The sequence below is a fragment of the Tripterygium wilfordii genome, chromosome 4 (genome assembly GCF_013401445.1).
Source record: "Tripterygium wilfordii isolate XIE 37 chromosome 4, ASM1340144v1, whole genome shotgun sequence".
In the NCBI taxonomy this organism is placed as follows: Eukaryota; Viridiplantae; Streptophyta; class Magnoliopsida; order Celastrales; family Celastraceae; genus Tripterygium; species Tripterygium wilfordii.
Window position 1 is genome coordinate 388,862 of NC_052235.1, and position 15,390 is coordinate 404,251.

General features: G+C 38.5%; 5 protein-coding genes across 6 annotated transcripts; 2 read left to right on the forward strand and 3 right to left on the reverse strand.

Annotated features, from left to right (window-relative positions):
- Positions 1–196: 196 nt before the first annotated feature.
- Positions 197–5,389, reverse strand: LOC119996360 (pentatricopeptide repeat-containing protein At5g10690). 2 transcript variants are annotated; one of them, XM_038842954.1, is made up of 12 exons: positions 5,067–5,389; positions 4,816–4,998; positions 4,612–4,744; positions 3,763–3,860; positions 3,415–3,576; positions 3,239–3,307; positions 2,832–2,967; positions 2,263–2,495; positions 1,579–1,656; positions 1,152–1,220; positions 710–886; positions 197–529 (listed from the first exon to the last, which is right to left on the reverse strand). In XM_038842954.1, exons 1-12 carry the CDS (start codon positions 5,283–5,285, stop codon positions 257–259), a joined length of 1,830 nt encoding a protein of 609 aa, XP_038698882.1. In that variant the 5' UTR covers positions 5,286–5,389; the 3' UTR covers positions 197–256. The 2 variants fall into 2 exon arrangements, with proteins under 2 accessions (XP_038698882.1, XP_038698883.1); XM_038842955.1 differs by lacking the exon at positions 3,415–3,576 and having other exon boundaries at positions 210–529; positions 5,067–5,388.
- Positions 5,390–5,816: 427 nt separating this feature from the next.
- On the forward strand, positions 5,817–7,705 carry LOC119996361 (F-box protein AFR). Its single transcript, XM_038842956.1, has one exon. The coding sequence runs from the start codon at positions 6,483–6,485 to the stop codon at positions 7,584–7,586; it is 1,104 nt and encodes a 367-aa protein (XP_038698884.1). The 5' UTR covers positions 5,817–6,482; the 3' UTR covers positions 7,587–7,705.
- A 547-nt stretch (positions 7,706–8,252) lies between these two features.
- LOC119996366 (uncharacterized N-acetyltransferase p20-like) lies at positions 8,253–9,302 on the forward strand. The gene has a single exon (XM_038842961.1). The coding sequence runs from the start codon at positions 8,633–8,635 to the stop codon at positions 9,149–9,151; it is 519 nt and encodes a 172-aa protein (XP_038698889.1). The 5' UTR covers positions 8,253–8,632; the 3' UTR covers positions 9,152–9,302.
- On the reverse strand, positions 9,270–10,734 carry LOC119996365 (putative peptidyl-tRNA hydrolase PTRHD1). The gene is made up of 2 exons (XM_038842959.1): positions 10,382–10,734; positions 9,270–9,514 (listed from the first exon to the last, which is right to left on the reverse strand). The coding sequence occupies exons 1-2, from the start codon at positions 10,715–10,717 to the stop codon at positions 9,332–9,334; spliced, it is 519 nt and encodes a 172-aa protein (XP_038698887.1). The 5' UTR covers positions 10,718–10,734; the 3' UTR covers positions 9,270–9,331.
- Positions 10,735–11,483: 749 nt separating this feature from the next.
- Positions 11,484–12,763, reverse strand: LOC119996363. The gene is made up of 2 exons (XM_038842957.1): positions 12,130–12,763; positions 11,484–12,013 (listed from the first exon to the last, which is right to left on the reverse strand). The coding sequence occupies exons 1-2, from the start codon at positions 12,447–12,449 to the stop codon at positions 11,638–11,640; spliced, it is 696 nt and encodes a 231-aa protein (XP_038698885.1). The 5' UTR covers positions 12,450–12,763; the 3' UTR covers positions 11,484–11,637.
- Positions 12,764–15,390: the final 2,627 nt, after the last annotated feature.

A 15,390-nucleotide genomic window follows, 5' to 3' on the forward strand; every position in this document is an offset into this window, starting at 1 on the left:
TAAACAAAAGATAATTGATTTTGTATATGAAGGTTACGTTTCTTTTATGAAATTATTTACACGAATTCCACTCGAAGTCGGCTACGAATAACAAAGTTTTAGAATACATCTTCATCTTGCAGATGTAATTACCACATCTCAATCCAGTTGCTCTGGGACTGGGTTAAGCTAATACCTTACTAAGGAGTCCTGCGTATGTCAAATGTGGCTTCTCTTTATTTCTTTCTTTTTCTCTTTAAAAAAAAAAAAAAATTTGTTATTCTCGTCTAGGTTGTCTTCTACATGCAGAAACTACTTGTCTTGGGAGATGTGATGCAGGTTTAATAAGAAGCTTAAATAATTGTTCCACTCCGAAAACACCAACAGCTCTCCCGCTGTGACTAGCACTGCCACAAGAGTTGCCATGCTTTATGACCACCACCATTTCGTACCTCTTTTCCAGAATCAGATCAACCACACGGCCAATTGATGTTGTGGGTGTAACACAAGCAAGTGGGCTTCTCATCATTGTAATAAGCGGGGCATTCAACTGCACAAAATTATGTCAAATTCTATTAGCACCCAACTGAAAAAAGCATGCATACCCATATGATGTTCATTCCAGTCTGACTGGCCATATTACAATCCTCTTTTTCTTTTTCTTTTTTTTTTTACTTGAGCAAACACTGATAGAGCTTAGTCATAACTAAGAGAGGTGATGTCAAGGTACCTCACTGCAATCTTCCCGATGCAATAGTCCAACGCAGCGGCCCCAGTCATCTATAATAGGCACAACTGAATCCCTATAGAAGCGCATAACTACCTTTTTCAAATCCAGGGTACCCAGCAGTGGTCGAGATGCTTCAAATGGCAACATGATGCCCTCAATTGGATCATAAGGTGAAACCTGAATAGAAACATCTCAATCAGACAGCACTTAAGTAACTAGCTCAAAACAAATTAAAATTCAGTTCAATAAGATCATCATGAACATCACTTGCAAGTTGCATCCATAAATATTGCCAATCAAAATGGAGTTATCAGTGGGTCCAAAGGCCATTAGAGTATGAGATAGTTACTGAAAAAAGTATTTGGATATCTCCTAACAGCCTTGTATATACATTATTCATTGGCAGTCAGTAGTAACTAATAATATACTACAGAGTGTATACCAGAGGAAGAATGTAAGGGCTGAAAATGGATTTTTCTAATCCCAACAAGGCCTCTATACGTACAGCAACCTGCATTACAGATAAATACAAAGATGAGCACTTTTTACTTGGACAGAAAACATCAATTTAGAGTCCAACGAAGGAAAAGAAAAACACACACTATTCATTTAGAAGAAAGGTTGATGACTAGTGGTTTTACTGATTCAGAACAGTGTTTGGTCGAAGGAGGCTTGTAAATAAAACTTCAAATAGATAGACACAAGAAAACTTGGTTTGCACAACTCTGACTATTCTCATAAGGGAGAAATCTCCCTTCACATCCCTCACTAAAACAATTAATTTTCTCCATATCACAGAAAAACTAGGTAGTTATTTTCCTTTCATTTGCTTTGAACTTTGAAGTCTGTGCAACAAATGGATTACGTACCATCCCTCCTCGGCTTGTCCATGATATGCCCTTCCACCTTGTTATAATATTTAAGAGTTCTTCTATAGCAGAATCAACCTAATAAACCCCAAAAATATCAAGTTAAATTATATCCAAAGAATATAAACTGAAATCTCCATAGATGATGGAATAAGACACTCAAATTACTCAAATCTGAAACGTAAATATAACCCAACCATTCCCGAGGAGAAAAGTATGCACATAGATGACTATATCTTCTGTCTTCTGATGGCACATTCCTATCTAACACATCCCATGTTTGATCCAAGTGGAACCTAGATTCACAAAATGGGGTATAATCCATTGTCTCATTTAATGTACAAAACATGCCTTACTATTAGCTGGGAAAAAAACGAAAATGTTGAGTAGCAGACACTTTCCAGACAATGACAGGCAAGTCTGGATCCCCTTATGTCTTATTAAACCTCAATCCCTCTAATGTTTATACAATGCAGGAGTCTTTATTATTTATGCTTGAATTTTTAAGAACACAGTGCTAGGTGCAGACTTAATTCGGTCACTTCCAGTCAAAGTCTACTAGGCTGGCTTTGTTTTGCAATGTGCATTAACCAAGTGGCACCAGCATCAATAACTACAACACAAGTAATCAAGAGCAAGATGACATTTACAGGAAACAGACTCCCTGAACTAGTAGATCAGTACCTGACCGCAATTTAAAGATGCCTCCATAAGAAGATGATCAGCTTCTTCTTGAACAGCTATGGTTATTCTTCCAGCAGAATCTGGCCACAACCGCTTGTGCAATTTTTTAACCATACGGTAATCTCCAAAAGATGCAAAAGCACGCATCAATGAGAGAAAGAGGTGAGGCTTTGGACGCAGGCCTGGATTCCCACCAGCCCGCTTTAATACTTCTCCAAATATACAAAGAGCACCTATGCATATTGTGGACAAACATGATTCAGTAAAATACACAATAATTAGCATTTACTGCAAGAAGGTACAAAGTTTGAAGTTTGGCTTCGGCTCCTTAAGTCAAAAAAAAACAAAATTTTTTACAGCTAATACAGCCTTCACGCTGTATGTTAGTAATGTCTCCATGCTTACAACAGGAAGCATAAGAAAAATGAGTTTTGCAAAGAAACTAGGTACATCAGATACAGCATATTTTAACTATGCAGCAATTAAACAGTTCGTCAACTAATGCACCTAACCAATGGAATCAGTTAATCATTATTGCAATATTCCATAATACATTTTAAAAAGCATACCCTTGATTGAGCCGCAACTTAGAAGTGCATCAACCATGGAAGTGAATGCAGTTCGATCAATAAACAAATCTTGACGCAATTTCATTTCCAACACAATCTTCTGAACTGAGGGGAGATCATTGGCATTCCCAAAACCCTAAGATGGCAAGAAAAACGAGGAAACACAATAACCTTACACAACATTAGGTTCATCATTACAATCATTTCACCCAAATGACTGAAGGAGAAGTAGAGTCAACTCATTTCTTTAATAAGGTTTAAGTAGAAACACTGTCAGCATTCATTTTAACAGAAAGACTGGCATCCTACAATGAATTCAAATACAGTTCAATTAAAATATTTCAAAATAACTATGAAATATTTTCCACAGTCAGAAGTTCTGGACTCTATAAACAAAATTTACTGACCTGAAGTAGTGTAGTGTATGTGACGACGTCTGGGTAAAGATCTTCGTGGCTGTACTCCCATGCTCTATCCTGAAAAATGCCAACAGTACAATAATTAGGAGATCCAGCCACCTCTCCATTGTAATTCAAATGCATGTTAAGGCTCCAAACTGGCCTTTTAAATGCATGCTTGTGACCTTCATTTCTTTGAAAAAACTCATTGCCACATCCAGCTTTTCGGCCTTTAAACATGCCGATATTAAAGTATTATAAGTGACTCTATCAGGCTCCACACCTAGGCGTAATATTTCTTCCTGCAGAGCTAGTGCACCCTGCGGAAAGCCCATGCTTATATATCCCTGAAAATTTTTCAAAATAAGTTCACAAAAATATTGTTAAGCTATAATATGAATTAATTTTCATCTCATAGAGACAAGATGACATGACAAATGACGAAACCCAATAAAACTCAGCAAAAGGGGGAAAAGAAAATAAACTCCTTGATTTATAATAATGCTACAAAACCATCATGTAGCACCACCAACCTTCATAAGTAAGTTGTATAGCATAATAGAGGGACTGCCAGACTCACGAAGCAGAAAACCATATCGTGCAAGAAGACCATTAGCACGGAATAGATCTCCTGCACTAAATCAGTTCAAGTGCAGCATGATCGGTAAGCATGGATTTATAATTAATGCTGATATACTAGTCAGAAAATCCAACACACTGGAGTGTAAGGCTAAGTATGATAAAAAAAGGTAGGTAGGTATGAATCGTATTAAGTCCTAGTGGAAGATCAATATATTTCTTTCGAAACGTCAAAACCCGCTCAATTTCATTATGGGAGAGCAAAGATTGAATTAACTGCTACTCAGCTACAGTGATGACAACTTAGCCTTGTTAAGGATCTAAACTACAGTGATAGAAGGTTCGATTGAGGTTATGAAATGTCACTTAGGGTGTAATTTATTGGATTAATTTTGTATGTAACATCGAGAATCAAACCAGTCACCAATTTAATATTGATTCCATGTCCTACAAGTTGCTCAATCCTTTGGAAAATTTTCAAACATTCTAATCTGATTATATAAGGTACTTCAAATGAAGGAGCATGACATCCATGTTGCAAATTTACCATGAGACTTTAGCTCTTAAAAACAAAAGAGTTGCAGTTCTTAGATCTCGCATACAAATTCAACATGTCAATAGTTTTAGTTCTGTGAAACGGGATTGTTTTCTCACATAGTCTTAAACATGATCAAGATACCAATCCAATAGTAACTAGAAACCTGTGTTTTGAATTCCCTCGAGGCATTCAAATAAGTTCAAAAATTATCTTCTAATAGACAGTTCAAATCATAACTACCTCATATATAAGTTATAGCACAAACCTGCTTTGATTAGAGCATTTAACAGACCCAGGATAACCGGTAATGATAATTTTGGCCTTCCAAAAACACTGCCTCGTTCCACGGATTCAAGGAGTTGAAATGCCTCGTCAATTCTTCCGGCCTCACCTAAACCCTAAAATAGAAACCACATATCATTCAAACTCAAGCACCATATTCTACAATTACTCAATCAAATTGAAGTACCTTCAATAGTGTACCATAGGTAACAGCATCAACCCCGCAACTCCCAGGCCGGGACATCTCGTCGAAAACCTTAAAAGCTGATTCAATTTCCCCGCAGCGAACGCAAGCCTCAATCACTGCGTTCATCACGATCGTGTTTAGCTTCCCATACCGTCTCTTTGCGATCTCGATTTCGTCGAAAATCTAGAAAATACATACCATATCAATATAGAATGAACAAATGGAAGAACCGGAGGATGACGAAATATTACCTGGTGGAGTTGTTTGCGGCGAGTAAGATCCACTACGCGAGAGGTGAGGCGCCTAAGATTGCGATGCTCGAGCTGGAGGCTCGTTTTGATGATCCGACGCCGTATAGGAGCAGAGGAGGAGCAGACGATGCTGTGGAAAGGGTGTAGTTTTGGTTGTCTCGTTATTTCCATGGGTAAAAGCGCGTGTTTGATGACAATGGTGGTGGTGGAGTTACCCATCGGCCATGCCAAAAGTGTGAGAGAGGGAATGGATAACGCGAGAGCTTCAGGCTTCAGCTAAGGGAGTGTGAGTAGAGGGAAATTAGAGGCAAAATCAGTGGCGGGTAAAGATGATACAGCTGGGCCGATTGTCCACTTGTTGGGCTGCCTGTGATGTATTTTCTTGGACCATACTGTTAGATGTTGGATAATGTCCATAAATACATTGGGCTTGATGGGCCCCTTGAAGTTGATCCCAACTTAAAGATTTGTTGGATGTGATTAGCACTTAATTGACACGTATTAAGACCCTTAGTTTCCTTTTATCAATATAAAGAGGAACTAGGGATGTGTAATTTTGAATTTCGGTAACACTGTCTAAGACGGAATAAATTAAATACGGAAATTTGGAGTATAGAAATAATAAAGAAATACTAGTCAATTTGTATACCCACTTTTTGACTTGAATGTTGAATTAAGCTTCACAGAGTTTGATGGATGAAAGTGATGTCGCAACAAATAAAGCACGCCTACCATAGAAATAGAAAATGGATACAATAATATGTTAATGGGGAGTTGCGTATTATCTTCATTCACGACATTATTTGAACCCTTAATTGATTCTATCAATCATTTCATATGGGAATATGGGATGCTTAAAATAAAAATACTAGATGTAGATTGATTGAGTGATCAAATTGGATCCACGCACAAATTGAAGTTGATGGGCAGATTACGTGTCCATTCCTTTCACCACCCAAACTTGGTATCTCCTCTAACAATAATAATAATAATCTCACCGCTCCCTCCTACACAGGAGGATGGTTGGTTTGCCCAACAGACGTCTCAGATTCCTCAATACAACCCAACAAGCTTTGCCTCAAAACACTCCCACTCCCAGGCTCACATCTGCGTCGTTTTGCTTCAGTGACATCATGTTGCCTGATTCTGGCGAGTTTCCATCTCTTTAGCTTTTGTTTTACTCACACAGGTCCTTTTTTTCTTCGGATTTGCCGGATTCGGTGCCTCTCTTTACCAACTTCAACAACACACCACCGCCTTCTAAATTAAACCATTAAATTATTCCACCTTCAAAAAGGCAACAACAACAATCCTCCCTCAGGAGTGATTCTCACCACTCTCTGTAAAGTTCCATCACTCCCACATATAAATAGAGGAGGCACTCTCTCTTTTTGGTGTTGTGTTTCATTTCCAAGAATGACAAGAAAAAGTGAACATCTGCAAGACAAGGAAAGTATTAATAGTTCCGAGCCGTTGATTCCAGGACTGCCTGATGATATCGGGCAGCTATGTCTTCTCCACCTTCCATATCCATACCAAGCTTTCGCTCGCTCGGTTTCTTCTTCATGGAAGGAGACCATAACGGACCCTCGCTTTTTTCTCTCCAAACAAGCCTTGTCACTCTCCTTGCCTTATATCTTCGTCTTCGCATTTCACAAATCAACGGGTAGGATTCAATGGCAAGCCTTTGATCCTCGATCACGCCGTTGGTTTATATTGCCTCCGATGCCGTCCCCGAAAGCAGTATGTGCGCCTGCCTTTGCGTGTACTGCAATGCCTCATGAGGGGAAGCTCTTCGTTCTTGGTGGTATGCGGTCGGACACGGAGACTTCCATGAGGACAACCTTCATCTACAGAACGTTAACGAATCAATGGTCTATAGGTTCTCCTATGCCGACTCCGCGATCTTTCTTTGCCGTCGGATGTGTGAACGGTAAGATCTTAGCCGTCGGTGGAAGTGGGTCCGGGATCAGTGACTCGGTCAGAGCTGTTGAGTGCTATGATTCAGAGAGTGATACGTGGAGTTCTGTTGCTAAGATGCGCACAGGGTTAGCTAGGTACGACTCGGCGGTGGTGGGGGACAAGATGTACGTGACGGAGGGGTGGACGTGGCCGTTCATGTTTTCGCCAAGAGGTGGTGTCTACGATCCCGACGAGGACACGTGGCAGGAGATGAATGATGGTATAAAGGAAGGATGGACAGGTGTGAGCGTGGTGTTAAATGGCAGGTTATTTGTGATATCGGAGCACGGTGACTGCCCGATGAAGGTGTACGATCCGGAGGGTGACACATGGCGGTATGTGGGTGGTGAGAGGTTCCCACGGGAGGCAATGCAGAGGCCATTCGCTATCGGGGGAGGGGAAGGGAAGGTATATGTAGTGGCATGTAGGTTAAATGTGGCGATTGGGAGGGTATTTGAGGGAAAGCACAAAGAAATAAGTGTGGAGTGGGAGGTTGTGAGTGGTCCCAAAGCATTTCATGACTTCTCTCCTTGCAGTTGCCAAGTACTTTATGCCTAATAAGCCTTGATTACAGTAGTAAATTTTGTAAGATTATAAGTTGTTGGCTTAATGTCACCTCTAAATTTTGTTCAATTAAAGTTAAAGGTGTTTCTACCTTGACAAAATTATTAGGGTCATGTTCCTTACTCCCCTGCCATTTGCTCCCCCAAACTACAAAAATATGGCCTCCAATACATTAACAGAAAATGATGATGCCCTTTCTTCTTATCCAAGAAGGGAGAAGCTTTGGGAACAAAAAATTTCCCACTCGCGATACCAATGGTATAGGAAATAGTCTAAGGCTCTAACGGGGCATTTGGTTGTCATTTGCTCTCCCAAACTACAAAAATATGGCCTCCAATACATTAACAGAAAATGATGATGCCCTTTCTTCTTATCCAAGAAGGGAGAAGCTTCGGGAACAAAAAATTTCCCACTCGCGATACAAATGGAATAGAAAATAGTCTAAGGCTCTAACAGGGCATTTGGTTGTCATTTGCTCTCCCAAACTACAAAAATATGGCCTCCAATACATTAACAGAAAATGATGATGCCCTTTCTTCTTATCCCAGAAGGGAGAAGCTTCGGGAACAAAAACTTCCCTCTCGCGATACCAATGGAATAGGAAATAGTCTAAGAGGCTCTAAGCTCAGTCCTGTCTGCTCAGTGGTAAAAAAAAAAGAAAAAAAGAAAAGGAGGAATAAAAGGTCGTTTTGTTGCCACAAACCGATGCATCTCAAATCTCATGCCCCCCCACCCCCAATTTACAAATTATTATTGGCACCCACAGACCCACTTGCATAGTCCGAATTGGTCAACGAAGGCGGCTCTTGCAACGGGCCACTCATTGCTCCCCACTCCAAGCCAAGTAATACCATATTTGACTCCCTGTATCCCCAAAATTGACTTGACCCCCCCATCTGGCTCAATTTCCATGAAATTTCTATCTATCAGAATCCCCGTTTAATATATAACCAGACAGACCCAGAAATGCTTTGTACAGAACAAAAACAACTTCACGCAGCATACTCTAATCCTTTGTGTGTAAGTTCAGAACTTCAAAGATGGAGGACATCTCAGATCTCTCTCTTCGACCATTGGAGCTCTCTGACATAGATGATTTCATGGTTTGGGCTACTGATGATAAGGTGGTCCATTTCTGTACTTGGGAACCATACAAAAGCAAAGAAGATGCCATAAACTATATCACAATAACAGTTCTACCACATCCATGGTTCAGGGCAATCTGTCTTGGCAAAAGACCGATTGGTGCCATTTCCGTGGCACCGAACTCAGGTTCTGATAAATGCAGAGCTGAGCTTGGGTATGTTTTGGGATCCAAGTATTGGGGCAAAGGGATTGCAACAAAAGCAGTGAAAATGGTGACCAACGCTATATTCAGCGAGTGGCCACATTTAGAAAGACTTGAAGCTCTGGTTGATGTACAAAACGTGGGATCGCAAAAGGTGCTGGAGAAGGCAGGATTCACAAGGGAAGGTGTCTTAAGAAAGTATGTTGTACTGAAAGGAAGATCCAGGGATATGGTCATGTTTAGTCTTCTCTCCACAGATCCTCAAACGTAGAAGTCCAGATCCTGATTGTTAATTAGTTTTATCAATTATGTCCACAACTTTATTTTTTTTTTCTTCTTTAATTTGCTACTCTCTTTTTTTCATTATTGTCTAGCAACACGAAAGTTGATAAATACAAATTTTGCAATACTATTAAGGCTCATAAAGAACAATGACACTGGTAAAGTTGCATCACTTACAAAGTTTTAGCTTTTTAAAGAACGATGACACTGAAGATTTGGGGTAGGGCTTTGTAGCAAGGCATGTTGGTATGTTCTCAGGCTGTTCAATCCACAGTTTATGAGCAATGCCACCAGCAGTGAGCTTGTCTGACAAGTTCAAGATTTGCGCTTCTCCTTTCACCTCAAGTGTAACCTTACAAAAAAGAGATATACACGGTCAACTACTCTCATATATGTCCCGAAATTTCTAGTAAAGCTGTGGGAGCTGGGAGAATGTTTAAATAAGAACCAACAAGATGTTTAATAAGGAAATTTTCCCTTGATTCACATACACGAATGATTATATATTGCCGTGAGATAAGAATAATATTTGTGAGTGAAACTGTTTATAACAAATATGCAATGACAAAGATACCACGCTTCATCAGCCTTTTTAAGACAGTGTTTTCAAGAGCAGGGAGGACTAACTGCAACATATTGCAAGTATGAAAAAGGAACCAAGAGAGAGACCGTTGCTTGATTGAATATGCATAAATGAGTCTTCACCTCAAGCCTGAGATATATATACACTAAACAAGGATAGCATAAAAAAAACAAACAAAATTACACACGTTTATTGTATCAGGCATTACAAGATTCAGTAAAATGTGAAAATGATGCTTCCATCTACAAGGCTCATGACAGACAAACCTTATAACCAATCAGGTGTCGCATATAAAAATTTTGAAATTATATTCTCTCTTCATCTAACAACCAAGCTATCCAAATAATTCATCTTTTACCAGGCATTGCAAGCTTCAGTCCACAATTAGCTAACAATGTCAGATTTTCAAGTCTCTTGCAACTACAAATTTGCACTATAACCGATCATTTACAGCAAATCAACCTCAGCATAGTTCACATAGATATATATATATCAATAAGAGCCAACAAGAAGTGAGATTTGACTACACCCAATTAAGGTCAATGATGCTAAACAAAACAACCCACATCCTTGGTAATATTCAGAGCCCCGTTACTAATAAAAATCAACAGAAGTAAATTACAAGTGAAACCTCACCTTGTGCATAGAATCGATGTTTTCAGGGCTACAATACTGAGCAGTGTGAGAGTCGTCCTTATGGAACCAGATTGCGTAGACGGAGGCATGGCAGCCCTGTGTAACCACGCTCCCCAGAGGCCACGTGTCAATTAGGTCTCGCCGGAGCACAACGTACTGTACCAGAACGTCCTCTTTCGGAGGACCTTCAGTCTTGGAGTCGCTCTCGGGTTGATTCATTGAGCTCAGACTCACTCGACTCTGTCTCCAATTCCTGACAAGCGGAGAAGGACATCGACTGAAGTTGAAATGGCGGAGAGGCGGAGTGAATGGGCGAGCTGAGAGAAGAGACGCCATGACATGGTAGTTGGTACGCGAAGTGTACTACGTGGGCTTTTAGAGCAGTTAATGGGCCGAGCCTATAATTATCTGTAGAAAGGGTTTGGGAAGAGCCAAGCCCAACTATTTTCAGATGCGGGTCAAGAGGGCCCATACAAAGCTAAAAGTTCAATATTCATTATGTTGATTGTGGCAGCCGGTAGTTGGCATGCACCATTCAACTTTTAACACTCAGACTCTCCAAAGAAAATCATATATGCCTAAAACGATCCATGCCACCAAAATAAGGCTAGTTAATACACTACTTAATATACACGTTAAATCACTATTAAACTTGGTTAATACTACAAATTTCTATCACCGAAGGACAACAATATCCTCTAATCAAAAATAAATATATCTAATTCCACAGATTTCTCTTCTTCTTCTTTTTTTATATGTGGGTCCACTAGAATCATAAACTAGAAAAATAAAACACAACATTTACACTGCAAAATAAATTAACAATATTAATGACCCAACAAAAGTAAATCAAAACCAACAAGAGATGGTTCGATTGACAATTGATTGAATTATACATATGTGTATCCAAAGTTCGATCCCAATCAGAAATGATATTTAAAAAACAAGACAAAACAAAACAGAAGCAAATCAAAACTGTTCAATAATACTTAATTCAACATAATATTTAAAATTGCCTTAGAAAAGGGTAGTTTTGTCTTTTAAAAAATCATGCTCATGTTATTTGTTAAGCCCAAAAAAAGAAAAATAAAGAACACCCACATTAAAAAGTTGAACATAATAATTATCCATTTCCCAGTTGTCAAAAAGATTTATCCAATTATTTATATATATCAATAAAAATGTTTATCTTTTGATTCTTTTCTCCGAAAAAACAGAAGCTAAAGCTAGCTTCTACTGTTGTTGCGGTTGTTTAATCAATCTTCTTCTTCTTCTTCTTCTTCAAGATCTGATATTTCAAAACAACTCTCAGACTTCAACCATGGATTCCCCTTCTTCTGCGATATCCCTTCCACTTCCTGCGTTTGTTGTTTCGGCCCCTCTGCTTCATCGACGACGCTGTCTTCTTCATTCAGGGGAAGCAGTGGCACCGATATTGAATTCTGAAAGGTGTACAGAGACGATGATGATCTCCTTGAAGAGCATGACCACTTGTTTGCCATCTGAATCCTTCTCCTCTTGTTAAGCGGATTCTCAGGCTTCCGCAAATCCTTCGCCGAACTAATTGAATCCAACTGTGATAGATCCGCGAAAGACCTCGATTTCCCTGAATAGTAATTCGATAAGCCTTTCCTGCAATTCAACCCCATTTGTCAATTTCTATAATCGATCAAAAAATTAAACCAATTTCAGTCAAAATCGATTCATCTCTACAGTTTACACAGCTAATCGGAGAGAGAGATACGAACTTAATAGGCAGAGACTCCTCCAGTGAAGTCAGAGAACACAGGGCCTTCTCAGACGAAACGACGTCGTCGTCGTTGTCTTCATCTTCGCTTTCAGCTCCAATAGACGAACTGTCAGAGGAATCATCAACAGACTTGCCATTTCCCAAACCCAACCCGTTCAGTTTTCGGGTCTCGTTATCTTCCTTGATGAACCGTCGAAGGGAAGCTATGCCGTCATGGGCCTCATCCTGTGCGCCACCACCACCTTCGCCGTGGTCCCTTGCATATGCCGGCGGCGACGAAACATCGATACTAAAAGTCGAGCCTACCAATACCTCCATCGATCAACCCAACCGATAGACAGCTCTTCGTACTCGTCCGGCGGTGACTGTTGCTTAAACTTACGGTCTTACCCCTCCCCTCTTCTCCTTTGCCTTCTCCTTGTCTCTTGCTTCTTCTTCTGGAAGGTAAGGTTCTTTGTCATCAATCGACGGTTAGCGGAAGAAGAAACAGAGAGAGTGCGTAGGATAAGAGGCTGGCGTAGGGTACGTTAAGAGAACCGCTTCAGTGTCCAACAACAAGGTTTTCTCGGCTTCTGGGAAACCATATTTTGAGAGGAGAGAGAGAATATGAAATATGAATAGAAAATTAAAAAACATATAAATAATAAGCCATATATATATATAGAGCGAGAGAGAGAGAGAGAGCGGGGTGGGGGGTGGATGTAGGAAGCCCGGGGCCTGCTGTAATAAAATTACAGCAGGTCCCGCTGTAATGTATTTTTAAGGTAGTAAAAAATTTTATTTTTATTTTTAAAAATCATAAATATGTAGTGTTCATCGCAACGAACACAACGATATATTTTTTGTTAGAAACAAAAATCAAATTCAACATGAAAAAGACACGACAATTCTACACTATCGGATATAAACTTAAAATATTCAATGTTTTGATCCCGATGAATTTGATTTTTGTTTCAAACAAAAAATATACCGTTGGATTCATTATGAAAAATACTACATATTTATGATTTTTAAAAATAAAAATAAAATTTTTTACTACCTTAAAAATATATTACAGCGGGACCTGCTGTAATTTTTATTACAGCAGGTCCCGGGCACCCGTGGATGTATAGGTTGGTGGTGGTGGTGGTGGGGGTGGTGTGTGGGGATGGAGGGGGAGAACTGAAACGTCCGCTGGAGGCGAGATAGGGATTGACACGTTCTTGCTGACTTGGCAGGTAAGGTGACCAGAAAAATGCACTTAACATTATTAGGAGAACTGCAATGATGACTTATTTGCTAGATCAATAAAAATGTTAATCCGGTCTCATCTTTATTACACACAAAAAGTTAAACCAACCACGTCTCTCAATACATTCATATCAATAAAACACATCTCTCGATACAATCACATCAGTAAAACACAAATTTCTATATATTATCCTTCTCACCCAACATGAAGGTCAACAACATTTCATGCCTCCATATTGTCCCCAACAAAATTACACATAAACACACAATCTCAATACAACAATATTAGCAAAACACTTCTCTTAATACAATCGTATCAACAAAACACATTTTTCAATACAACCACATCAATAAAAGATAACATCTTTATTGATCCAATAACAATTTACCCTTACAAGTGCCTTACACATAGGACTTTATTCTCTTTCATTTTCTTTTTTCCTAACATCAGGAGAAATGTAGACTATTACAACACAAATGACAAAATGGTCCTTGAATTTTTTTCTATTCATATCTGAAACTTTCTAGTCTCTTTCTTTCTTAGTACAATGTATATCCCATCAAAATGGATAAAAAATATATATATATATATATATATATTACACTCTTGTGTGAATAAAAATGATTACATGGGTGTATTTTGGGCATTTGTTAAATTGAGTTGGTCCATATAATTATAATTCAAGATTTAGTCACTATACAAAAAACTAATTGTCTTCGTTGTATGGAGATTATATTCCATTTTTCGTAATTGGCTAAAAAAATTAATGCATAATTGTTGTAGTTGTGAAGGATATTAGCGAGAAGGAAGAAAAGAGCGTTTCAAACTATTTTTATCTTGAAACGACAAATTAGGAATCAATTCTTAACCTAAGAGTAAGTAAGAGTAGTCTTATTTATTTGGAAGTTGCACTAAACTGGAATGATATAAGTCCTAACGAGTAATGGAATAGATGATTAGTAGTAAATCACATTTTGTACGTTAACTAACAATGACCCGATCGACTGGATTTGTTAGTGATTAGTGCAATCATCATGGAGATATCATCTCATAATAAAACAAAAATATTTTATATCTAATAAATCGGGGTAAAAAGGATAAATCTTGAATGAGACAAAATGAGTGGGTTGAATGGTCCACATTGAAACAATAAATTGACAATCACAATTGCATATAAAAAAATAAAAAAAAAAGGGTAAAATTAGGGTGGCCTACACCATATACTGTAGGCCCCGAATATTCCCATATGAAACGAACCAGTTGGTTTACATATATATATATTATATGATGCCAATTTGCAACTATGGTAATTATATATTACTTTGGAGGAATATTAGACATTAATTGTCATTGTTTAAGTAAAGCCCTAACAGTTGGGAGACAGATATTCTAACATAGCTAGGCTTGATTAAGAAGTGATTAATTAAAAAATAGTTTGAAATATTAAAGCAATTATTGTATGTATGTGTGTGTTGAGTTGAGTTGAGTTGAGTTGAATATATATGGAATAATTGGAGGAAATTAATTAGGTCAATGAGAGAGGAATGACCAATGGCCTCTCTAGTCTCTTCCATTTCAGTACCCACCTTATCAGTTATCTCTCTCGATCTCCAGTCCAGATAATCTTGTTAATCAAACGGTAGGGATCTTCAGAGGGCCCCACACAACCAGTCCACTAATTGATTTTCCATATATCTATCCTTTTCATTTTGCAAGTGTGGGTTTTATTTTATATATATATTAATTAATTACACACATTTGGGTTTTGATTTTCGCCAAGTGTGAGTGTGAATAATCATATAAATTCACATTATTCTTTGGGAACTTGCTTTGTTTTTTTTTTTTTTTTTTTTTTTTTTTGTTTCTTGAATCAAAAGCAAAAGCAGAAGCAGAATGGATCTCTTTAAGATTTGGTTGTAGGAGTATTTAATTAAACAATTAATTGTGGTGTGTAGTATGTAGAGAGTTGTCAGGTTTTCAAACACAATAGATATGGGGTTGGGGTTAGTTTTGCAGCTACCAGAATGG

What these genes read in the sequence shown, in the direction of transcription:
- LOC119996360 (XM_038842954.1), bottom strand. Translation starts at nt 5,285, where the DNA reads ATGGGTAACTCCACCACCACCATTGTCATCAAACACGCGCTTTTACCC. An exon ending in AAATGCTCTAATCAAAGCAG is followed by an intron (nt 3,861 to 4,611) that starts GTTTGTGCTATA and finishes GATTTAGTGCAG; the next exon opens with GAGATCTATTCCGTGCTAAT. An exon ending in ATCGGGAAGATTGCAGTGAG is followed by an intron (nt 530 to 709) that starts GTACCTTGACAT and finishes AATTTTGTGCAG; the next exon opens with TTGAATGCCCCGCTTATTAC.
- LOC119996361 (XM_038842956.1), top strand. Translation starts at nt 6,483, where the DNA reads ATGACAAGAAAAAGTGAACATCTGCAAGACAAGGAAAGTATTAATAGT.
- LOC119996366 (XM_038842961.1), top strand. Translation starts at nt 8,633, where the DNA reads ATGGAGGACATCTCAGATCTCTCTCTTCGACCATTGGAGCTCTCTGAC.
- LOC119996365 (XM_038842959.1), bottom strand. Translation starts at nt 10,717, where the DNA reads ATGGCGTCTCTTCTCTCAGCTCGCCCATTCACTCCGCCTCTCCGCCAT. An exon ending in ACATCGATTCTATGCACAAG is followed by an intron (nt 9,515 to 10,381) that starts GTGAGGTTTCAC and finishes CTTTTTTGTAAG; the next exon opens with GTTACACTTGAGGTGAAAGG.
- LOC119996363 (XM_038842957.1), bottom strand. Translation starts at nt 12,449, where the DNA reads ATGGAGGTATTGGTAGGCTCGACTTTTAGTATCGATGTTTCGTCGCCG. An exon ending in GAGGAGTCTCTGCCTATTAA is followed by an intron (nt 12,014 to 12,129) that starts GTTCGTATCTCT and finishes GTTGAATTGCAG; the next exon opens with GAAAGGCTTATCGAATTACT.